This window comes from Neodiprion fabricii, chromosome 5 (genome assembly GCF_021155785.1).
Source record: "Neodiprion fabricii isolate iyNeoFabr1 chromosome 5, iyNeoFabr1.1, whole genome shotgun sequence".
Lineage (NCBI taxonomy): Eukaryota > Metazoa > Arthropoda > Insecta > Hymenoptera > Diprionidae > Neodiprion > Neodiprion fabricii.
In genome coordinates this window covers 23,128,966-23,154,726 of record NC_060243.1, presented here as the reverse complement: position 1 = coordinate 23,154,726, position 25,761 = coordinate 23,128,966, and the positions used below count along the sequence as shown (strand labels likewise).

The following is a 25,761-nucleotide window of genomic DNA, read 5'->3' as shown; positions in this document are numbered from 1 at the left end:
TTCTGTTGAAAAATGTGTGAGATTGCGTATCGAAGTCAGCAGAATGCAAAAAAATGGCGCATGTTTTTCGCAAAAACGCGAAACTCGACAGTTCAGCTAAAAATGTTACAGAGAAGCCTTCCGAACGTCTTCGTAATTTTCTCCCGTATTCCAGCAATTTTTTCTCCGGATGCCTATCGCACGTTCAGAATAAATGACCAACCGATTTTGAGAGCTCCGTCTGACCGGTTTGACAAAAATTTTTGGCGATACCAGGCGACTCGAATTGTATATCCCCGCTATCAATACCAGGCAACACAGAAAAAGAAGGTGTCAAAGATGAAAAAAGAATCGGGTAAGATTAACGACATCGTCTCGCTTGTGAAAGGTGAAGAAAAATTCTGAGACGACCGAGTTCTCGATTGCTCGAAGGTATTCGGACGCTGGTGAAAATGAGGAAAATAATCGCGGAAGAGTAACGATCCGACGAATCTCGCTCCCTGAAAAATGAGTAACTTCGGATTCCATATCTCATCGCGATTTCGGTTAGTGCAGTTGGCGTGAAATACATAACGAATAATTCGGGGGATTCGGAGGCCGCCATAGATTCGCCTCATTGTCTGCGGCCCAGAGACGACGCTGAGCGGAATCCGAGGCGTCTTTTCACTCCTTAATTAAAGGTGGACCCTCGCGTACCTGCCCAGAAATCCGAAGCTTTATTCTCAAGGCCAGGAAATTTCGCCGCGTCGATCCGACGCTGCGCTCCTCTTCCATTCTTCCGGAGATTGGGCGGAAAGCACACAAGCGCTAACAAGAAAGCTCCGTATTTCCGTGAAAAATCCAACAGGCATCTCGACGATCTGACAAGTCGAGTGAAAAAATAACGATTCGATTACGTCGACGAGTTGTGGGACATGTACGAATGTCGAAGGTGAACACATTTTCAATCCTTACCCTAACCATCCCGTTCTCTTCGTTTATCGAGGTGAATGAGACGACCCGTCGTTAAAATCAATCTGATCGACGATTTTGGAAATTTTTTCCACATTCACATATAATTGTAGGTTTTTTATAAAAAATATCGTGAAACGTACGACGTTTTCCAACCTAACCACATCTAACCTAATCCAACCATAAGGTTGTTCGTTTGTCGAATCAAAAATATCGTAAAAGATACAGAATTTTTTAACCGAACCTAATCTAAACTAATTCAACAATCAAGTTGTTCGTTTGTCGAGGCAAATGAGACGACCCATCTTTAAAATCAATCCGAACAATTATTTCGGAATCAAATCGTAGATTTCTTAACGACAAAATGAAATACGTATGTGACAAAATTATTGTTGTACACATATTTTAGATTTTAGAGTAATATTTCACATTTCAAATCTGACGCGTGTTGTTTTCTTTCCTTTTTAGTGCATTCGTCTTTTTTTCCACGAGATATATCCTCGGAGAAAGCTTTTGAAAGAAAATTTTGCATCGTTTCGGAACTAGATTCTTTGCTTTTCTTTCTTTAATCAATGATGCGAAATTTTTGCAGGCCGGAGAAAAACTGCGAAGACGTATCGGTACTCTGATTAATTCTGAACTGATGGCGAATATTTTCACGGGACAAAGCGTATCGCAATGAAAATATTTTCATGCGTACATTCTCAAAGACATTGGTTAAATTTTGGGGAGGTTTTTCCTTCTACTTTCTCGTGAAAAAAAAAAAAAAAAAAACGAAAACAGCCCCAGGCCCGGTATATTTTGGTGAACCTCGGGTAAAAACTCACAATATTCGTTACGGATGATATATCAAAGGATCTTGTCGCATTAACATTTCACTTCTTGTTGCTGCGTGGGCAGTGAAATCTTTTCAGAAGGCTTAGTCTCGCACAAGAAGCCAGCCGATTTCTCACGGGCATAAGAACGACACACACGTTCAAAGTATTTTGGTAACGGATGTAACGCTAAGGATCCGCTTTGCGGAGACGGTGCGAGTTTTCTTTACGGTATTTGCGAAACCATCCCAAGGATGTTACAAATAACTTCTCTCCCACGAATCGTACGTTACGACGAACGTTCGCCGGTTTTTTGCGTATAATATGGATATTCGAGGTAAATTCTTGCTCGGTCGTTTTGCAATTATAATCATAGGCGGCAGTTCCTGCAGGATTTTCCGAGGATGATCGAAACGTATGAAAAACAACCAGAGAATCCCGTGATTTCAAATCCTTAGTTGAATATTAATTGTTTTTCATTCTGCTTCCGTAATTTCAGTTTCATGTTCCACGGTTTCCACCGAAAGTTACAGTAAACGTTGGATCGAATTGAATTTCTCCGTCGTTTCGGGCTTTCACTCCAATATCGATGAGTATAATGATACAAGTAGTTACGTCAAAGGGAAAATATTGTTCGTTCCGTTCGTTGAACGAATCGGTTGCATGTACGCGAAGTACGCGAATTGACTAAGAATTTAATTACTTCATTTCACGAAGTGAGCACGTTCAGCAGAGGTTGTGCAATCGGTGAAAATGCGTATAATGCGGATATATTTTCCCAGCTTTTATCTTGATTGGGACAAATTATTCACACAACATTGGAGAATTTCAGTGAACCGTGCAACACGATTAACGAAAGTAGAAACAGATTTGTCGGAACAGTACATTGCAAATGAATTGAAAACGGCAAGAATTTCGATAAGTTACATCGAACAATTATTGTAAACTTCACGCGTGTCATGCACAAGCATTTTCAATGATTTCCTTGCGAAATACGTTTCTGAACAACTATCGCGAGGACCTAATAATTTTAAGTGAGATTGAAAAATGGTAAACGACGATTTGAGTACGGATTGATTATTACTTTTAGGCCTAGAATATTTTATCGTTACAAGAGAAATATCTCGACGTTTAAATTTTCCAAGCTACAGGCGACCTTCAGCCTCTGAAAAGCGCAGTAAAATTTGAAAAAGCGTGCGTAACGTGAACAAACAGCTTTCTATTCGGCTCTCGGAGCGAAATCAACCGGATCGGAACTGCATGAAGAATTCTGGAAGCTTGTGGCACAAATTTCCGGTGCAAACGTGACCAGATTCTGTGCGAGATCGTACAAAAGTGTAGCTGGAAGATTTGATTTTCCAATATTTCCTCATGTTTTGGTGCGCGGCCAGTATCGAAATGTGATTGTCACTGAGATTTCTAGCATTTTTTTTCATCTTCCTGTTTTGATATTTTTTCTTCCGCTGTCGGAAGAAGATTTCTGGCGGGTAAGGAAACAGGGTAGAGAAATCAAGGCCTAAAGCAAACGGATGAAAACGAATCCCGCAGAACGCAACGCGATAAAGGAATACAAGATCATGAGTGAAGTTGTGGGTCATGCGGCAAAATCCCTCGCGACGATAAGTCAAACGGCGAATTTTCTTCTCCTGTTCCTTTGCTTCTCGAGCCGGTAATAACTCACGTCTTTCTTATGAAAAGTTCGAATGATATTCTTTCAGCTGCGGTAACCCAAAGTTTATAAATGCTATTGGACGAAAATGAGCCACGCACGTTAAAATGACGAAAATTTTGATAAATGAATGTAATATTCTCACTTCTCGTTGCGAAAGTCATTCCACCGCTACGAGATGATCGACATTTTTCACTGGCCAAAATTTTGGCATGACACTGAAGCTTAAAGTAATCAAGTAACATCACTGTAACTAAAAACCTAAAAAATGCACATTTTTTTTTTTTTTTTTGTAAGCAAAGAAAAGTTAATAAGATGATGATATTTTTGGAAGTTATTAGGCATATATTTAAGTATAATACAAAAAAATTACTATCAAAAAATATTCCAAAATGGTGACACTGTAACTGTGTTGTAACTGATGCAAATTTGAATTTCGAAAAAAAACATAAAACATTACTCGATCTACATTTTAATAGCTATGGAAATGCGTTGGGGATTTTCGATAAGTGAATTCAAACATTATTCATTAACAAATAAGTGCACTTTCTGTAGTCTAAGATTGAACATTTCCATTCAAATACTCGCCTATTACACAAAATATTAATATTTTCAAAATCCCTTGCGCACTTCTTTGACTATAGACATATAGATTGAGTAGTTTTTTTTTCTTTAGATTTGCAAATTGCCTCGCAAGAATGGCTCCGGTGTTATAATTTTTTTAATATTTGTTGATAATAATTTTTTGTATTATACTTGAATATATTCCCGATAACTTCCTTAAATATTATTATCTCATTACCTTTTCCGCCATCCGAAAAAAAAAAATCAATAAATAAAAATGACGAGGAAAGCGTTCTTCTTTCGTTTTTACAGCGGTGTTGCCCCTGAATTTAAAAAACATGCTTCGCACTTATTTCATATGAGAAAAATTTTTGAAAGACATTCCGTTACGAATAGCAGATGAATTTTGAAACTCCGGTCATTAAACATTTCGGTTCTAGATCTGATCTCATCCATTCTTATATTTCCGAAAGAAAACTCGATTAGGTATTCGCCACCGGTTTATATACCATCCGAATGTGTATACACGAGAATTCTTGAGATGAAAGGCAGCAGTCCCTGAGGTAGCGCAGAGATATGCGGAGACGTGGAGAGACAGGAGATAAAGCCCACCGACCGAGGAAGCATAAATTCGTCTCGCTGTAATGTATGTAAATAACATGCCCATTCTTTTGACCCACTGAGCATCGTACAGAATCGCGCATCCATATATAAAATGGAAAACTTTTGACTTGTGGAACGTATTCGCAAAGATTGGATTTTTCTTCGCAAGTATTCAACGACATCGGATTTAATCCTACAGCCGATGGATTACGCAGGTATCGTTACTCGTTACTGAAAATTGTTGGCACGAAGAGTACGAAGACTGCAGTCGTTAAAGATCGTTTTCTTATCCGTAATTTCCTCTTAAAACCAGGTGAAATCAATTTGCACTAACGATAAGTTTCATTCACTAATTATTTTGCCCGGTGGTCAAATTCTTCACTCTCCAAATTACTTGAGACAAACAAGAGTAATAATTGAAATGATATAAATGATATTGTATTGTTTCAAACCTGTTTTCTCCAACTCCTACAGACTTGACTCTTCAATTCCGATTTATCACCGTGTATTAAATTAACTCCGGAACACACGCTGGTCGGTTTATTAATGAGACAAACTACACCGATGTGAGTCGGCCAAGTTATGATCGTGACAGGGAATTGTGTACAAACTATATCGATGTTTGAAGTAGGGTAAAATCGTCGGGAGCTTATCGATCTTGGTAAACATTTGGGCTAGGCTAATATTGCGATATCCACACGGTGAGGTATCGAACTCGATCATGTTGATTCCGGGAGATAATCGTCAACACGGTTCGCCGTTCGCGTCCTCCTTGGGTGCGCCAATCTTGTAAATATTTGTCGATCGCATTGATGGGCGTTATTGATCGTGATTTCAGGGCAAATCAGGTTATTTTCTGCCGCATTAACTAGAGCGGAATGACGAAGCGACACCCCAGGAACGTGTGTTGAAAAATTTCAAACTCTTTTCTCAGCTGTGGGAGGAAATAAACACCAGTTGCTGTTTAATCACGTTTCGAAGGTCTTTTTTGCCGAAACTGCAAAGATATTCAACTGGTTCAACCAATAGCCTGACGTTTCTGTTTTAAATCAAAGTGCGATACAAAGTGTAGGCGGGAAATTGTTTTCACACATTTTTCGGGACACTTGGAAAATAATTAATTTAGGTGCAATCGGTCTCTTAGTTTTGGGTGAAAGAAAAATCAGCAGTTGCAATTTCGCCAATTGATTCTCCAGGTTTGGATCACAACTGTTAAATTGACATTCGTTCAGATTTTCGAGGTCGAATAAACTCGACATTTTATAACGATGATGTTATTCTACGCGGAATATTGTTATCAGAAATTCAACATTTTTGTCAAACTCTCTGGTTATGGACAAAAAAAGGCGCGTGAAGGTTTTGGAGATCATTGTTCGTCAAATACAACACAAATCTTTGATCTGCATGGAAAGCTTTCTAAATAATTCTACGAACGATTTATTTCGTTGATTTTCTGCGAGGCAGGCAATATTCACATTCCTGAAAATCTTTGAGCGCAAGTTGAAACTCTTCAGTGACGATGTTCAATATTTCTATTAAGCTAGCAGTTTACTCTCGACTTTAACTCTTTGAGGCACACATTACATTGAGGCTCAGTCAACTTTTATACGAATATAGTATTCCAGGAGTTATGGGGTCGATGATTACGAATCTGAAATCAGATTTAAAAAATTAAAAATGGGCGATCCAATATGGCGGACGAAAATTTCGGGGTCGCTGATTGGATTCGCCTTAGTGAATTATAAAAATCCGACTTCAGATTCGTCATCAGCGACCCCAAAAATCCCTGGACTGCGTTTTGTGTCCGGATTCGATCAGATTAAAAATTTTCAAGCGCCATATTGGACCCACTATTTTGTCAGATTCGTAATCAGCGAGCCCAAAAACTTATAATTCATTTAAAACATGTATACGTGTAGAGGGGTAAGTTTCTCAGAAATGAATTATTCCATCACTTCTCACGTTTTTCTGCAATCAGTTTGTTTCCAGCAATAATGATTCACATCACATCGCAATACCTACTCTCGAGTATTGAAAACCTCTCAGGATACAATCAGAAATACGAAAAAACCACCGAGGAATAAGTTTCCAAAGTTCTCTAAATCTAAAAAAAAATGGATTCGAAATAGGCGGTATAAATACTTGACACTAGGACTCAACGGGTCAATGAAACATTCAGACTACGTTGGTAGACACGGAAAGCTCCGAAGCACATACAAGAAGTGGAACGACAAGTTTGACGTACTTTTCAGCATATCCGAATCTAACCCTCCGAGATATTTTCTCTATCGAGGTACGATCTGGTCTTCGCGAATACGTCGGTGCGAGAGAAATTTGAATGGAAAAATTTGCAGTACCCGGGCGGGAAAGGTGTGAATAAAAATATGCCAACCGTATTACGGGCAGTCTTTGATACAGCGGTAGAAAAGAGCAGTTGGGTGCATGCAAATTCATGAGCGAATATATATCTTTTGCTACACGACGCCTGCGTATTTCCTAGCAACTTCCGGGAGCATTGTCGGCGGCAGAGTCGGCATCCCACGTCCCATATCGCGGCCCCATCCTGCCCGATACTACCAAGATTTACGAGTAAACTAGGCGAGCCCCCTAGCTAATAGACCTGGAAGTTATGGGGCAATTCAATTTCATTTGGAGAACGAGCAACTGTCTCGAACGGCACTGAACTAATCGGCCCCGAAATCGATGCCTTTTTAATCATTTTATGACGAGATCGCTGCAGAATTATCAAAGTACAAGAACACCGGAGTTACAAAGAAAAACTTACGTGTAGCTGCTACGGTTAAAAATTTCGTACGTTTGTTCGACTTTACTCTCAGAACTACAAAATCACTGTACCGGATTTTATTTTATTTTATTTTTTGTAATAAACTCAACGTATCTTCCAATCAGATGATTGTAATCAATATATCTCTATGCAACATTGTAAAACTAAATATTCAACGACGATGACACGATAAAAAAAAAGTGTTCCATGCAGCCTTTTGAATAAACTGAGCGATCGTCAAGTATGAATTCAAAATTGGTCTGCCAGATTTTCAACAATTTTGAGGTGATTTGACGTTTTTTTTTAGTTTTTTTCATATTCAAACAGTTCCGTTATTTCTTTTCTATTTTCTTACTTTTGGAAAGACCTAGGAATCTCACGGATATAATCTTTTGATAAATAAAAATATGCGTACTTACGGCTAACTCGTGATAAAATTATTAAAAAGTATCGATTATCGGCCAACCAACCTGTTTAATTTCTTTCCCTCATCGGCTTGTTCTGTTTTTACGCCTTCTCATTTCACCAGTGAAAAGGTAACGGATCTTTTCTCGGGGTTGCACGGTTTTTAGATTGCTTTAACGCCGAGACCTCTAAGAGAATTTCTATGGTAAATGAATGAAAAAAAATTACAACGGGAACAATCAGGGTGAACAAAGCATTCCTACCTTCCGTTGTACAATGAAATATGTGAATTTGGATCCTCCGCCGGTTATTTTCTGACTTCCGAGCGCGATTTGAGACGATTACCCAGAATACAGTATGTGTGAATTACTCCAAGGATTCGCTTTTGTTCGTTACGTAACACGGGGTGAATGAAACGAGTTGCTGATTAAATTTTTTTATTTGTTTTTATTCTCCCTTTCCTTTTTACATCGGAGTATATCGGCAAAGAACGATCCCGGCCAATTTTTGAGGTGCAAGTAGCCCGAGTGTTTATATTTTTTTGATACAGCGAATTTGCCATCAAAGGTTCTCATGTTTTTCAAGAAATTGTTTAGCGTTTATTTGAACTTCCGACACGGGAGAATTAATTATTAGTATTTTCGTTGATGAATAATTCTTTTTAATCTGGAATTGGTTTGAGAAAAAAAATGTACAGTTCATACAAATATTTCTTGGATTTTGGATTGAACTTTGGTGTAGAATAGATTCAGCCGGTTTTGGGTATGTTGTCAAATTGTTGGTTCAAATGCAAAAGACAGGCTTGTTTTTTTCTAGTAACTATTAATACCCCATCTTTTAAATCACGGATATCGACATTTGATTCCGAGTAAATAATCAGCAATTGATTTCTTCCTCCAATATTAAACGTATACTCGTACTTTCCGTGAGTTGCAATGAAAAAAATAACGAGCTCGGAAAACTTGTTTCAAGTTTAATTTCTTATAACGGAGATGGTAGTTCTGTGGAATGAGAATGAAACATGAAATAATGCTCTATAATTCTTCAAATCACTCAAGAGGATAATTTTAATGAGATGAAAATATTACCGGAGAGCGTAAGAAAGTTTTTCTGAGTTATCTCAAATAGAGAAAAACTAGCTACACATATTTTTCACAATTCAACGTAATAACGTGAAATAAAAAATATAAACTTCTCAATGCTTCGTATAACTGAATTAGATAATTCAAGAAAAATCGTTGAAAAAATCATAAAACAAACAGATGTCGTTTTTTACTGACGTTGTCGGCTAGCGTGCAAGATTTTGTCCCGGGCTATTTTTCCCACACTCGAGGCTTTTAAAAAATTTTCAAAAAATCCAGTTGATCAGTTTCAAGTGCCTGCTTGATATTCCAACAGTTTTCATTACGAAATTTTCAATTCGTTGATCGGTAGAAATGTTTAAACAATGAAAATTTCCCGAGACACCGATAAGTGAGAAAGTCACACTGAGAAAAATTTCATTTGTTACAGTAACTAGAAAAATTCAGTAACACAGTTATCGTTAGAAAAACTGTTTGTGTGTACAAATTTTCATTTTGTACCTAGAACCATATTTTCCGATCGTGGTAAAAAATGAAAATAGTTGAGGACCGACCGAAACTACAAATTTCTCCCAGTATACGCGTATCGTATCCCGAGCGTTGAACAACAGTTATTAAAATTGCTCAACGGATTTCAGTTTCTACTTTATCCAGCTTGTCGTTTCGGGGGTGCATCAGCGAGGCGAGGGTGGCTACGCCGGCGAAATTAGAATAGATATTAGGTTGTAATTGTTAAGCAGGCCGCGCGTACACCCCGTTCAGCTAACGACGGTCAGCTTGAGATAATAGCGCTGGTCCAACGGCAACGGAATACAACTCCGGGATTACATTGTTACTGGCAACAGATTTGCATATTACCGTATACTAGGTTATATATGTACACCCAACCAACCAGCTGCAGCCCTGCGCCACCCAGTCTCGAATAGTCGTCAATCCCCGTAAACTCACCCCCTTGGCTTTGTCCAAATTACCAATTATCAATTCTCTATGCAAATTGCTCAGAGTATTGTAGGTACTACGGACACTTGCAGTTTTTAATCACACTTTCTTCTCGTCGATTTTAAATCGGTTGTTTGGTCGCCGAATACTCACCGCGTTCACTTTAGTCATTCAATAACCTTTAACGTTCGTGTAAATATCGTGTTTCTTTTTAATTGAATAATTTTTGTAATATCCAAGTCACGGAACTTATATTTCTTCGATAGAAAGTCGTACTCGCTTTACTGTTTCAATAAATAATCGCATATGTTTGTGATTTGCTGCAACTCGTATTCGAGTCCGAAGTATCTTCGAAAACATTTATTATTTCTTTCTTACAAGAGTTCTTATAGTTTTCTGGTACGACCTATTACGAGAGTTTTTTACGAAGAGAAAAAACTTACAGCCTGGCGTCAACTGTCGGGAAAATAATTTTAACTCGTTCAACAAACATTAATTCAGTACAAAAGGTGAGAAAATTATCATACATTGGGAGAAATTAATGTTTCGTAAATCTCAATGATTTTCAACTGCAAAATATTCACAATTGAACATGCGATAAAAAAAGTGATCAAATATTTTCCGAAAAGTTCTGCGATTTTACAAAATTGTTATACATATTTCGGAAATTTATCAATTGTACGCCCACTTTCCGGTTTCCCGAATAGGTACGGAAACTTTGGGTAAAAAACAAAATTCGAACTTTGTTAAAAAAAAGTATCGATCCTTATTCGTCGAAAAGCACTCGTCTCTTTGGGTATGTCAATGATTTTGAAACGGGGAAGAAATAATATTGACGCTAATACCCGGAGTGAGGCAAACAATAGAAGGGGATCGAATCGTGGATCAAGATAGGTGAAAGCAGTATCTAAAGCGACTCGGTTTCATAGACGTTATAATATTCAAGGCCGGAGGAGGATAGGTTGGGTATTAATTCAGAGAGCCGTGGGTGGTCCTGAATTTTCATAGAAACGTGTTAACGCGGATGAAATGCGACGGTTAATTAGGAAAACACCCTTAACGCTTTCAAGGTTAGATCGGAAAGATAGGCCCGACATGTGCCGGGCTAAACGCGATTAGGTACAAAGTCAGACGTGTGCCGGGCTGCATGATCTCGGGGATTCCAGATCCACGAGACAAGAGACGAACGTCCGTGAGTCGCGGCAAGGCTTTGGCCCATCACCCAAAATGAAAAATGAACCAATATACGGGACCGAGTGAGGGACTTGTATCCAATAATCAGATATCAGCCTACCTTGAACTCCCCTAAGCCTCCGCCGAAGAGTATCTCGTTTCGCGCTTCTGCTTCAGCCACATGACGCTGCTCTGCTGGATAGGAGAAGAAAAAAGAAAAAAGAAAAAACAAAAAAGATAAAAAAAAACACAAAAAAAAGCTCCCTGCAGTCTTTTTCAAAGTGATTCTCTTCCTTTGGCGCTCAACTTGCCGCACCCCTCGCACTCTGGATAAAAAAAAAAATGAAAATGAAATAAATAAAAAAGAACCGAGCCACTTTGAGAACACGATTTTTCTTACCCGTAAAAAACAATATTTCATTTAACAAAGGGACGCCGACAAACCTCTCTGCACGATTATTTAAAACTGAAAGATGTAGATTCCACGTGATGCCAGATATCAGGATCTCTGATTTGGCTGCGTTGCGTAGTTTCCAGAAGTACTGCGAAAGACTTGTATATGGGGTTTTAGATTTTTCTGTTTTGGCAAAGGAATCCTTACACGATTCCGAGAATTTTTATGGAAAATTCTATGGGGTTTGAAGGATTATTAGGGGGGGATTCTGTGGGGTTTAAGGGATGGTTATGGGGAATTTTATGAAGGTTGAAGGATTGTTATGGGGAATTGAGGGAATTTTATGGAATTTGAAGGTAAATTATGGGGAATTCCGTCGGGATTGAAGGATTGTTATGCGGAATTCTATGGGGTTCGACGTTTTTTAATGGTGGGGGGTTTTATGGGATTTGAAGAATTGTTATATAACGCCCCCCCCCCCCCCCCCACTCTTGCGAGAATCGGGTGTCGGTTTGAAAATTTATATGTAAATTCGATGGCCGGATTTTAAAGCCGCCAGGCATGACGAATCATCTTCGCTGAAAACTTGTCAACTTCGCAAAGAACGATAAAAGTAACTACGGAACGAGCTTCGCGGTTTTAAGTGAATGAGATTGAAGCTTCACTGAAAGCGGCAGAAGGTTTTGAATCGGCGGATATTGGAAATCAACTCTGTACGAAAAGCAACCGCGCGAGGGTTGTTATTAGCGTCAGTTGCCCCCCCCCCCCTCTCCAGAATTGAACGCCTAACGCTTCACCGGAATTAACCGAATTAACGGAATCAACGATAGCATTGACGGCTGTTGCAATTATCAGATATTGTGCCCGATTTGAGGGCCAGGCTCGCGTTCACTGGCCGTTCAATGGCGATCAGCTCTTCAGCTGCCCTCTGCCGCCCCCTTTTCCTCGCTCCAAATTACAGATCAGGAACCAGGATCAGCCTCGTTCTAATCTGATTATCGTCGACTATTCACAGATCATAGACCAATTCGATTCCACGTTGCAACGCGACGTGTACGCAGCTGCAGCTTTGCCTGACTGAGGGAAGAATAGTGAGGAATGGAAAGAGAGTGGCGGAAGAAAGGTAACCAAGGAAGAACGCAAGAATGGAAAATTGAGGCTTGAAGACAGCCTGAAACTAAGAGAGAGAGAGAGAGAGAGGGAATGGGAAAACCTGGCAATGCCCGGATTAGCCTGTATCCGGTTTCACCCCTTTCGCCGAGCTCGTAGGGCGAAATTGTCGCTTACAGGGCTTCGTATTGTTTTTCTGTCATTGCAACGCCGGTGAGTGCAACACGAGGAGCGACGGCTGCTGGAATTGTGAGTATACGAGGGTGAACAAGATCCCGATATTCCGAGAGGGGAGAAACCGGGGGTCAAATGAGGGATGGAAATAAAGAAGGAAACTCTTGGTGAAAAATAATACGAATCTGGTACGACTGAAGTTGTGGCTCGGTTGAGTTTATAATTCGTGTCGTTCCAATGTCGAGAAATAACATTCTACACGAGTTCAAATTTCATTTTCATTCTTCTTTTAATCTTTTAAACTCGGTATAATATTGAAGATAAAATTTAGCAATGTGACTTTCTCATACTTGCCGCCTTTGTTCTTTCAGAATTCAATTCTTGATTCGATACAAACATAGTTTTACCTTGTTACTTTACCCGGTTCGTCTTGAACAATGATCACTTGCATCTACGTAAAACCCTCTTTCCTCTCCTCTTTAATTTGCGTAAAAGGGTTGATCGGTGCCTCAAAATTAGCATCAAATTATCTGAAAGTGAATCACTGGTCGACCAGTCGACTGACCACGTGTGATGTCCTATGCTAGGATAGTTTACAACTAGCCTGGTAAAGCCCAGCAACACAGTGTACAGCGGTGTGCAATAAATACAAAGCTGGAAGTTGGCGTCAGGCATCCCATCCCCCTCCAAGTCCAGGGTTATAGCTCCGTGTGGCGATGGTGCGGCATTAGTCGCGCTCTCACGAGTTTGAATCCGAATACCCAGAGGTATAATTTCGTTAGTGGACGATTTCGCGGTGGAGTGTGGAGTCGCGTATGCCGCAGTCGTGGCTGCAGTTGAGCAAACAGATCCGTCTGTTATGCATACGCATAGTCAAGGACGTAACTTACTTTGCGAATAACTCGACCCAGGCACACCGTGCACGGGATCCATAATACCAGCGATGAAAGCTCGGCCGGTCTTTCCACAATGCAAATTGGGAATGCACGGTTCGATTACCGTTGACACCGGGTCTGTGTTGCCCCATTTGAATAAGCAGTACCTACAGGGAAAAGGATTGGGCGTTGAGTCGATCATCACGCTCGAAGTATCATGGTCATCCAGCTGGTTCGGCACGGGGTCTAAGTTTGTTCGTACCATGTTAGTTTTCGAATTAGAAAAGCAAGATTTTCTCATGTGAGCAGCACCACGTGTAACAGAAATTCATTGGAAGTCCTTTCATTGACATCCGAGGCAATAGACGATCAAAACTGGGGCGAGGCGCGATGCGGCGATCGCGTGTTTCGAGAATGAATGCGCAATAAAGCTGCACACTATGCGTCGCTGCCTTCCATGCATCGTCTGGAATTTAATTATAAAACATGCCACAAATATCGCTTGGGTTATGCCCGTGCTTGGCTAGAGCTAGAGAGAAAAGTTCAAGAATGGAGAGAGGAGAAGGAAGAACAACGACAAACTAATTGTGCCCATCTATAAGTACTTGCGGATATGATGGCTGAGACTTAAATTCTATGATACGGGTACATCTTTGCTGATAATCTGTAAGGTCGTGACTTGAAAAAACTTTGCTTTCACGTCAGATGAGAAGGGTAAGGACCCTCTCAATTCATTGATTGAAGTGGTTTTCGGTGACAGAGTGAAATTAGAGAACCAAGAGACGTCGTCAGCACAACAGGTCCAGTTTCAGAGCACCCGTAGCAAGAATATAAACTACGCTGTTTTGTGTGTAGATTTTGATCGAGACGAAAGCAACCGGTTTTTTATGCCGTGAATTCGCGGATTCGTGAATTCAGAAATCGGCTGCTTTCATACTTGCGGCTTTGCAGCTTCGAATAAACAAAAAAGAAAAAAGTCAGAGATCGAGTGACAGGCGAAAAGCTTCCAAAGTGGATTAGAGAAACCGATGCTTCAAAGGACCGAGACTCAAGTGGAGTTTCCTTCAGGATGACAGGTCCGTGGTTTTATTTCCAGAAACCGCGAGCATTTTTACTTCTCCTCTTAAACTTCCATCCTTCGAACGTAAAATTTTAGTCAATTTTTGTACGTACATTCGATGTACGGGGACCATCATCCGCTGATACGGTCTATGGATATAACCCGTAAGCAGGGCAGAGCAAAGCGTTCGTTCCAAGGATCGAGGAACTTGGTTTTTATATCTACCCGAATAACTAACAGAGACCGCGATGTCAATCGTGGGTACTTGGATCGAAGGGTGCATCGCTCCTCGTAGCAACAGTTTTGTGCCGATAGGCGAAGAGGCTTTCCCAAGCAGCTATAGGACGTTTAATTTTCGCAGGACGGTCTCGTGGGGCGGTTTTATGAGCGCGAGCGATATAAACCTATTTAAGGCCTTCACCTACGGGCACATGCCAACCTACGTACGTGTATCCACGCGTAGATAGTGTACGAAGACGGCGTGCGTTCGCGGCTAAAATGCCACTCAGAAAGACACCCGAATCGCCGGTATCTCTCGCGCATATGTCGCATTTCCGTTCCAAGTTATGGCTGGTTTACGACCGTTCGGCTGAATCGCGCATCCCCGGAATGTATCGTGGCCGTTGTCGACCGTCAGCAGTCGTAATCGATTGTCTCTCTCTTAATTAAAACGCGACGGGGGCAGAAAGGCAATAGAAACACGAGAGGGGGGAACGAGCGAAGATATATTGTTTTGTTCCACTTCTCGCTATCGTGCTTCCGAGTTTACGCAAAGGATTCTACGCTCGAGCTTCGGCTCTAATTCTTATAGGGTTTCATTCTTTTCACAAAAGAAAGAACTTCGAAACAACTGTTTCTTTCCGTATATACCAATTTTTAACAATTAAAGGAGCTTTCGTCATCGACCATTTAAAATTTGTCGCAGCAAATTTCGACGCATCTACAGTCACTCTTACCTAATTGTGAACAGAAGGAAGGACAGTGAAGAATTTTCATGGAAAAACACGGATATTAGATGTATACGGAGCATTGCGTGACATGTAGATCAAAATTCTAACGATAAGTTGATGTTTCAGATTGACTTTATAATTTTTTTGTACGAAAGCACATGACGGAAAACGCGAGCACAATTTTTTTTTAGAATTTTTCGACTCAGTGTATTTGAAGTATGGTTTAAAAAGTTGAAAAATGCATCGACAGAATATCTGCCCAGGTCATGGATACCCTGTTATTCAAGGTGTTCAATGAAAAATCACAAAAACATCTCGAGAATTTTCACTGAGTCCGAATCACCGTTTGACAAACCGGTGTTTGCAATGTTTTGGTACTACAAACTAAAAGTGGATGGTAATAATGTCGGTAATGCATTTTCGAACGCTGCTAACGACGAACTGATACAGCACTCATCGACGGATGAGCCAAAAGTGACAAATCCATTAGCATTGGAGACATTTAGTCGATGGGATTGCCGACTATGATCGCGAAAAACAAAAACAACAAAAGTATGCGCTTTCATTGACTTGAAACCTTCACCTCGTAATATTAATATTGAAGTGTTTCTGGCGGTCGTGTATACAAAGTTGACATCAACTCTCATCACACGGATGATGATTCCTAATAACGAGTCTACACAAGTGGCACGTTTGTTTAGGAATATTGAAGTCGACACGCACCGTCGCCTTTAGTATTATTACAGCTAGATACGAGTTTTACAATGTCTTGTGTCATAGGCAACAGTAAGGAACAAGAATTCCGATACCTCGAATATAATAAATTTTGGGATTAGACTGGAATGATACTGTATTAGGAGTTTCATCCCTCACGGAAAAGACCCTTAACTTGGGTTTAAATTCGCATATTCAACTTTTTTCTGGTGAGAATTCAGCATTATCTACGAGTTGGGGGTTCGAATTTAAACCCAAGTTAGGTTTTTTTCCAAAAGGGCAGATAAGCTCGTTTGCTGCCTGACTTCCACGAAGCCCCCCGTCAATTATGACAACCATGGTTCTGAATAATACGGTCCTTGAAATTATTCGGAGTTGGTTTAAAACCAGAAACAGTATACCTAGATTTATCAACAACTAATCAGAGAAGGGTATACTCAGCGTTCACGAATACTAACTGTGATAGACTGACAATGAATGAAATAAACAAGTGAGCTAAAGCACATTTTAGCTGATCTGATTAAATGATCTGTTTCCAAGCGTTTTAGTTTCAACAAACAACTCAATTAGCCTAAGCAGCCTGAAATGCTTCAAGCAAATAATTTTTCATCAGTTGAGATGAATTGACACGTAAAATTCACTCAAATTTGTTACTGATGCGTAAATGTGACACGATTATTGATACTGAGTTTTCACTCCAGCTGTATGTGATTTTTTTTCACATTATAGATCCTCGATCAACAGAAATAAATAAGCCCTTGGGGTCAGCTACACCGACGGGGAAAAAATCGAGGAAACGGGGGTGGACAGGCTGCTTCAGTTCACCAAGCTGGCTGGCCTCACGTTGTTTCCTACACTCTAGGGTGCCCTAAGAGGCCCGGGCAAAATGGTTCAGTAGGGCTAAATACCTGGTCACCCCCACTTAATAATAACAAAAACATCAACAACAACAGAAACAAATATGCTATTGCCAGAAACAATAACAAAATTCGAACGAGTGTTTCTCTACAAATGAACGAACAAAGCATCGTCAACTGTGGGACTAATCAAAGTAACATTGTTTCAATTGATTCGTTCCATTCAATCGTGGAATGGGTTGCTGCAAATAGAGATACGGTTGGCCTTATATTGATTATCATTTTTAACGTGTCGAGTAGTCTCAATTGGATCAGTTTGATTGAGCCAATATCGATTCATACCGGACATTCATCAAACTGTTGCAACAACGAAATCTTTCTGAAACTAGTTTTATTCAATTCCCTGGAGTGATCATTTTTTACCGTCTAGATCATCGTTACAGACAGACGAATATTTGGTGAAAATTCATAAAGATTGTTGGTTTGTGGTAAGAGGTGTCGGTGAGTTCCTTTAAAATCTATACGCTGCTGCGTAAATGCAGAATAGTAGCAGCACGAAGTGCACAATATAGTGAATTAGCGATAACGTTCGAGTACCTATCGCGCCTCGTCGAATGGCATCGACGTCCGTTTAAAGCCCAGTCAATGTGTCCGCGATACTACACAGGTACATAACTTTACACTACACCTGTACAGAATAGCTGAAATTGCATTGACACACGTTGAAGTAGGTCAGCCAATGAATACAAAATTATTCAATCACTTGTATGGACGCATGATAAGTACGCGTCTATTTATATTTTCGTGTAGAACTGTGGGAAAAGCATAGTAAATTTTGGTGCCAAAAATTTCATAGCAAGTAAAATTTGATCAATTGGTTGATAGAATTTGAGGACTTCATTGTCCCCCCTTACTACACTAACCTTTTTGCATGACGGTCAGGTATCCAATGAAAATTCCACAGTGAACGATGAACAGAAAAATGACAACAACGGGCCAAACTTTGTTCTGGGAATCTGGCTTTTCGTATTTACACGTCATGTCGACTCTTTTCCATACAAGGCTTGTCGAATAAAACTAACAGATTTTGGCGAACTATTGTCGTAGTAGGAAATCGAAATTGAACCAGCACACACAGATTCTAGAACACTGTAGCAAGCTGGACGATCACTGGCTCCGGCCACTCGTTCTATTCCCTGTTTTGCTTCACTTATCAAGTTTGAGATTATTAAAAAATAATATGTGTTATTTTATTGTTCGTTGAATTGACGGCATTAAAGCATAATGATACATGGTACGTATCGCCATTATCAATAAATTTCAATGCTCAGCAACCTGGCATTATAATTACAATAAAATTGTACATTATGTTCCTTTTATCTTGCAGCCGCGAAGCACGTTTATCATTAATAACGTAGTCAATTAACATCTTTATCACGGACACGAAAACCGCGGTTGAGCTTTATAGCGTGGATTGCGTGTGCTGAAAATATTTAGTTGAGCGTTAGAAGAGAAACAGGAATGACATGTATAACTGATGCTTTACTTTTTAATGAGAAAATTAGAATAAAGGGTAAACGGTTGCAGTGATATAAATTAATAAGTCGAGTAAGCGAGCCGTGCGTGAGACGCAATTTTTTATAAACCGTGATGCGCACGCCGGAGTTTGATAAACGACAAAACGCGGTGTCATCTCTCGCGTGGAATTCAACAGACATGAGAGGAGCCAGTGGTAAAAGTACAAATTCCAGTGTAAGAACGAAGCGACCGTGCGGTTCACGGTAAGAACGGCTTGGTTGGGTATCAATCGATTACGAATTTACATGGATATTGCCCCGCCAGCAAGACATCCCGAATCGACTGACTTGGCCACAAAGGTGAGGCTGAAGGTCAGGTCGTTTCATTCCTGTGCACAGAACAGAGAGTATGCCGACACACACACGCGCGTGCACAATTCCCTGTTCCACAGGGTTTCCATCCAAGTTGTTTCTCATTTTGCATCTGGAATGGCTCAAGTTGCCTAACGGCCCTGGAGAGAGAGTCGAAACTACCATCGTTCTAAATGGTTACGCGTAATAGCGCTCCCACACTCCGGATACGAATTACATACCGGTTGTGCAGAAGGGTCTTTTAAGCGGATAAAGAAGGTTGGAGATAAAAAAGGAAAGAGAAAGAAAAGAGAGTAGAAAAATTGACAGCATTTTTCAATGCTAATTCTCGTTGGAAGGAAAATGAAGAACGGTACTGTTCAGAAGAATTCCCTCAATTGAAAATTATAACGATGAAGCAGTCGCATTCATCCTTTCTTATGTTGTAGCATTATCGGTAGACCCAGAGGTTTTCTTGAAAGGACCTGCTCTCAAGGCGCGCTATTCAACTTGCTTAATTTTTATTGACTGACATCCGTGCTTGCAGACTTCAGGCAAATTTTCAGTGACAAGAACAAATTCCCTAGAATCGAACGGTTGGCAAGTTAACCTAACCTCTCGCTTGATAAGAAGGATCGGCTCACGGCGAATCTACGATCCACTATGGATCGATTACTGTGCCTATCATGCTAGTAACATTTTTCAAAGTTGACTACACATACGAATCAGACAGCGAGCAGGTTTTTTCAAGAAAATTTCTCGATGTAGTATCGATAAAAGTTCCCGGTGTTCGGTTTTGTTTCAACGTAGCGCGAAAACAACGAATCCAATTCTAATCAACCCTGCATTGTTTTGTAGTTTTGTAGTTTTGTAAGAATGTAGTCACAATTCATTATGACATATTTCGAAATGGATCGTCAAGATCGTACCTAAAATTGTTCCTGGGTATAAAGTGAACCGATGAAAATCAGTGTCAATCTTTCAGAGTTCTTTATTTTGAACACATAAAGATGAAATGATTGAACAACGCCAACATTGGAAGAGAGTCTTTTTACTCGTTTCGAATTGTGACCATATATCCTGACATCTGAGTCTACCTCCTTCACCAGCCTTCCAAAATATCTAAACCAAGGGAGGTCTTCTGTTTTATAAACGAATGTCGCTACCGACCAGACCATTGTAGTTATGACACAATGTGGAAACTGCCTCAGCGGAAATTCGGAATCAGGAACCACGACATGCATTCCTACGCATACCAAGTCCATTCTTATCGGCGCCCATAATTGTTGATGCCTATCCAACAGCGCTGGAGTAATCGATTTATGAAATGGATGCATAGGAGCTGGTATTGTCGTCAAACTAGACGCTGCGATGTCATGACAAGCTTGCGAATTGTTACAGCTAGCTATTCAAAGTATGGTTCACGTCTAGAACTTCTCAGTAGGTACTTTCAAAGCACACTGTTCTTTCTGGTCGGATCCATTCCAGGTGTCCCAGTAACGACAAAACTATACCAATTTCCAAGTCGATATCGGGACTACAGATGGGTTTCAAAGACAGAGTGGGAAAGTGATTCCGATAAAAAAACAATAGAGGACACTGTACGATTTCGGATAGTGAACCTTTCAACTCTATTTCCACGTCATAGACATACGCCTGTGACGTCGTTATTTTACTTTCTATTATAACCCCAAGACGAGGGATTACCGGGGTATATTTTTTACGTAAATATCTCGCGTGTTTTGCACTGTACTTTCTCGAACTGAGTTCTTCTCCCAGCTCTGGTAACTCGGTGTCGTTTGTATACGACCGTAAAACACGATACGTGGGCTTCTCACGCGACCGGCTAGCCTGCAATCTCAGGTGAAATTATACGCATGATGCAATATGCCTGAGCTAGAAACGAAATATTTCTCACACATATACATGCCCAAAACATTTTGGTTCAGCTAGATACGTTAGGTAAGAGATTACGTAGTCCTCGTTTCAAGGAAATGTCAAGAGCGCAATTATACTCTCGTTAAGATCCACGTTTCCTTGAGCATTCGCGTCAGCTCTCGATTTTATCTAAAGGTATAATTTGAAGTTGAATCGTTGATATCTCCTAACCTGCGCCCCACTTATCCACCCAACGAGTCAATTACCATCGACTGTACGCATGTTTCTACATATTTGAAAGGCAAACGTAGCTTTGCGCACACTGATGAAGGTATCTTCCTCCCTATCACCGGCATTTTCACGATAATTATATGGGTGGAAGATCCAGTAGGGCCGTAATTTCGAGTTGGAAATGAATGTGAAGATTTGTTTATAACCACCATCTTCCAGATTCTTTGAGGTCAGTAATGAATTGGACATCCTTCTTCGCCTACACTGTAATCATTCGTCTCGCTTCTCTCGGATTTAGATTCTTCCTTATTGAATATACCGCGAAATATTTGAATCCGTCACAAACACATCTCATCGGTTGAAACAACTTTCAAAATTTTCATACACACTGCGAGGTAAAATTATAACCAGATTAACACGATTGTTCATCGGTCAAACAAACCAATAAATTTCAAAATAAAGGCGACTCAGAGGTGTATCAGATTCGCTATAGGATAAAACCTTTCTTGTTTACGATTTCATCAATATAAAATGTATGAAAAGTAAGTGGATTCGTTATTCATATCGGAAAATTAACCGAGCTACAAAAATCGTTGATCTATTCAACATGGAAACGGAAATTTTGTGCTTGTTTATTACGTGAACTGCACCTAAATTTTTCTCGATTTTACTCATATGCATGTAATTTTCACTCTCTGAACAGTTGTTACTGATTCACCCAATCATTCATCCGTTCAACGCATCAGGTTTCACATGCAAATTAACATCAAATTTCCATTAATACCCGTGCAAGCAGCGTAAACTTTTCTGAAATAACACTGCTGTTTTAGTCAATTTCCATCGGAAGCAAGCATAATTATTTCGTATTTTCAGAAATACTGTAACTTCGTACGCGATGAGTGAAATTCTACTTTCGTTGATATTGAAAACCGTTTTCCCGCAGGCGAATAGTTGGCGCTTCACATACTTGCATAAGCGAGACTTCTGGCTCGATTATTACGCAGTAATAGCAGTGACGATTGTAATAAGCGATAGTCATAATACAGTAATCACGAGGTGGCACGGCGGCTTTCTAATGCCTCTAATACGTAGTAAGGGGTGCACAGACTTCGTTCAACTGCATATAGGTACGGTGAATTCAATTCGGAGAGTGAAATCCCGACGAGACGTAATTGTTCATCCCCTTATAAAACCGAGCAAAGCACTTCTGCAATCCGCACTTTCAGCTCATGACATTTATTTTTCAGACTCTAGAAGAGCGAGTGCAATTCCACAAAAAAATGCAGAACAATATACAGAATACTCTTGCGCAATCCATACATTACGCAGCTACGTTTTTTTTTTCTTTTTTTTCACCGAGTTTTGAAAACTTCTTGCCATGCGCACCTAATTTTTCACGTTCAAACATCGAATGATATCGCCCACAGTTTTCCCTCAGGGAAAGGATCCATGCGAAAATTTTAACCAGGTGTACATGAGAGCGTTATGCTTTGTTTTGTGCCCCGTGCAAAATTACCTCACCGATTCGAGCTGAGTTTAATTATCGACGTATCTGCGATAAAATATATTTACGCAGCCACCAAACTGCACGTCGAAACGCCACGTAACCCCAATTCAACGTTCGCATGTTGAAAGTTGGCAATATTCTGCATAATAACTATTTACCGCTGAAACATCCAACAGCTTGTTTTATCATTCAGTAAGTTATACAATAATCAGTCAGTCTTTCTTGTTCGTACAACGATAACTAACCAAACCATTGCACGTTTGCACAAAGGCTACAGTACCTATTGCTCCCTGTTTGCTTATTTTTGTAGAAATTTGAATAGCATTCTTTTTACTCTCAATAAGCGATGTTTAACGACCAGTGAAAGCGTGAGTTCCAATGGTTTCATGAACTTATACAGTATACACGCATCGTTAAGTCGTAATGGATATATTGAAACAATGTAATGGCATTTGTCATAGTTCAGATTCATCATTGTCTTCGGATAAGATCAAGGATAAGTCAGTGGTGATGCGAAACCAAAAACCGTTAGTAAAGCTCAATGAAGAACCCTAACAGTTGTATCAAAATCAGTGTGAATTAGGGGACGTATTGGTCTATCATTGAGTAGTGTGGAATGAATCTGAGAATCTTTTCAACTGTACTTCGAGTCGACCGGTTAGGGTGTACGAGGAACATCAACTTGACGGGAATGTTCTGGAATCGGCACCAAACGTTCCGGCTACTCGATTGGAAAATGATGACAAATTGCCTTATTAGCGGGTAGAATACTAGTTCAATTTCTACTACCTTTCCAGTTTCTCTGATGTCGTGTAAAAATGGTAGACTAAAAAAAAAAAAGAAAACAAGAAAACGTGAGAGCACCACGTGAACAAACCATACCGTTCAATCATAATACACTCGTGACGGAAATCGCGAGTTGAACATACTCCTGCGGGTCAGAAGTATGGTTTTATTAGCATTTGTACAACGATCGTTGAATGCGCGATTAAAGAGAGAGAGAGTTGTACGCTGGTCACGAGGGGAATCATACTTCGCACGCAATGCTTCCAACCATGTACTGGGCAGTCTGCATGCTTGGACGCGGATATCGATCCCAAGAATGTAGAGAGCTCTCTGTGCCCCGATAAGAACTGCCCACGTTTCGGAACCAATATGTTTGACAGTAACGAGAGAAAAGTAACTGCATTCACAGAGGTGAGATAACCTATCGGCAAGAGAAAATTGATCAAAAGAAACAGAGGAATAGTCAAGTCAACTAAAGCCAAATACCGCGTTATTGAATTCTTCACACACAATGATCAAACAAAAATTCGCGAGTAGCTAGCTCTCTCTCTGAATGTGAAAGGAATCAGGGTATCAGGTGTGGCTACTCACTGATTCTATGTTATGGGAACCTTGGAAAATGACTGGCCTTGGTTATATGGTATGTGGAATGTTGGAAAATTCTGGTGGTAATCCATGATGCGTTATTTCTTAACTGTATTGTGACGGCTTAGTAGAGAGCCGTGGTAAGAGTCAGTCGGTCACCCGCCGGTCCAGGAATAAGACGTATAAGCTTGGTAACGCAACATTGTCTGATTTAATGTATATCTTCGTGTATCCCTTCGAACGAGCATATTTTACGTTTACGATAAAAGCGACGAACTCTGTGAGGGAATCATCAAGTATAAAGGAACCCGGGGCCGACTCAACAATGTAAAACGACAAATAAAGAAAGAAAGATAAGTTCATGAGTATTTATTTTATAGTAACAAATGGATCTGTTACAGTATAAAACGGTGAATCTTAATTTAGAATCCAGAGATCAGTTCAACCGATGCAGGGACAGAAGTGTTATCTGCACTATTAAAAATTTCTGTACGGAACTTCCTACACAGTATTGGAAGTTTTATTCGAATATGGAACAGTGAATTTACCATACATTTACTGTTTATTCAATTTACATATACAATAAATTTACCACACAATTTAGTGAATTCAAATTAGTTTTTTTATGTTTTTCCTATACATTGTTGTAGAGTCAAATATTTTTATAGATAAATCATCCAGTAGATTAACTGTTTTCCCGGAAGTTCATTTATCCGAACGCTCTCCTATCAGCAAAAGTATTTTCCTAACAGTCGGCATTCCGAATGACGAAAGCACAAAATGTGAAAGTATAGAAAAATAAAAGTTCCGAAATTGAAAATTTAGAGCGGCAAATACTTCGAACAGCTACAAAGCCGACAAATTTAGTTATCCACAATCAAAATTTGACAATGGACAGACGGCGGAAATAATGTAAATGGCCGAAACGGTTAGGACGAACTCTGGAGGATGAATTATCGATTTGTGTGGCTTGATTTTAGGTGATACGAAAGAAGAAAGCAGAAATCGTCCAGCGCAGGGACCAATAAGTACCAGCCGATAACGAACAAGATGCAGCTGATAAGTTCCAAACTTCGTCGTAAAGTGATCCGATAGAGTTTGTGTTTCGTAGTTGTGACTTGTAGTTGGGGCCTTCCGCCTTACGACTTTGATAAAATACGTCTGAAAACCTATTTGATGATAGATTTGGGCGCAAAAAGTTCTTGATTTCCGGGGCCCTTAAATTTATGCACGAGTCTTTTGATTCACTTTCTTTTGATTGCTGTTTCTTTTGATACACGATTGATATTCTCTCTTCGGACAGCGATACAACGGTCATCACGGTGAAGTATTATACTTCACGTTGATGCTTGCATATCACCATTCCGATGTGTTCGTTATGCTTGTTTACTTTACGTATTGATCTGAGCCCTACAAATACAAGCATTGCGTGTTGTGAGCGTCTTATAATGCTCTGTGTGGAATTACTCGCTTTTCATATCATCGGACAGGAAAAAAGTGTACCAAGAATTCTGTGACATCTTCGGATAAAGTGTATTAGACAATGAGAGTGAATCAACTCAATAGCGCGACTGTTTATGAAGAAATCAGTCACACCGCATCAAGGGTTGTAGTTTTGAGATCACGTCATCATCATGTGAGAAAGAAGAGACGCAACTTTTCTATCAAGGTTTTCGATGCTTCCGCAGTTAGATCCCGAATGAGACTTGGCTTCTGTGATGAAGTCGCGTTTGAAAACAGTTTGTTACTGAAGTTTTGTTAACATTGGAGTTGACCTTATCAGGGCGAGAGTCCACCTGATACCGAT

General features: G+C 40.0%; 1 protein-coding gene across 5 annotated transcripts in view; it reads right to left on the bottom strand.

Annotated features, from left to right (window-relative positions):
- The window catches only part of LOC124184077 (protein turtle homolog A-like), a 385,811-nt gene that overhangs the window by 125,588 nt on the left and 234,462 nt on the right, over positions 1-25,761 (bottom strand). For 2 of the 5 annotated variants that reach the window (XM_046573471.1, XM_046573472.1), the window contains exon 1: positions 18,023-18,248. The exons of 2 other annotated variants lie outside the window; for them this stretch is intronic. In XM_046573471.1, the coding sequence (XP_046429427.1) occupies positions 18,023-18,140 (118 nt within the window). In that variant the 5' untranslated portion in view covers positions 18,141-18,248. Of the gene's footprint in view, positions 1-11,086; positions 11,109-18,022; positions 18,249-25,761 lie in introns of those variants that run through there. One more of the 5 variants, XM_046573475.1, reaches the window with a different exon arrangement.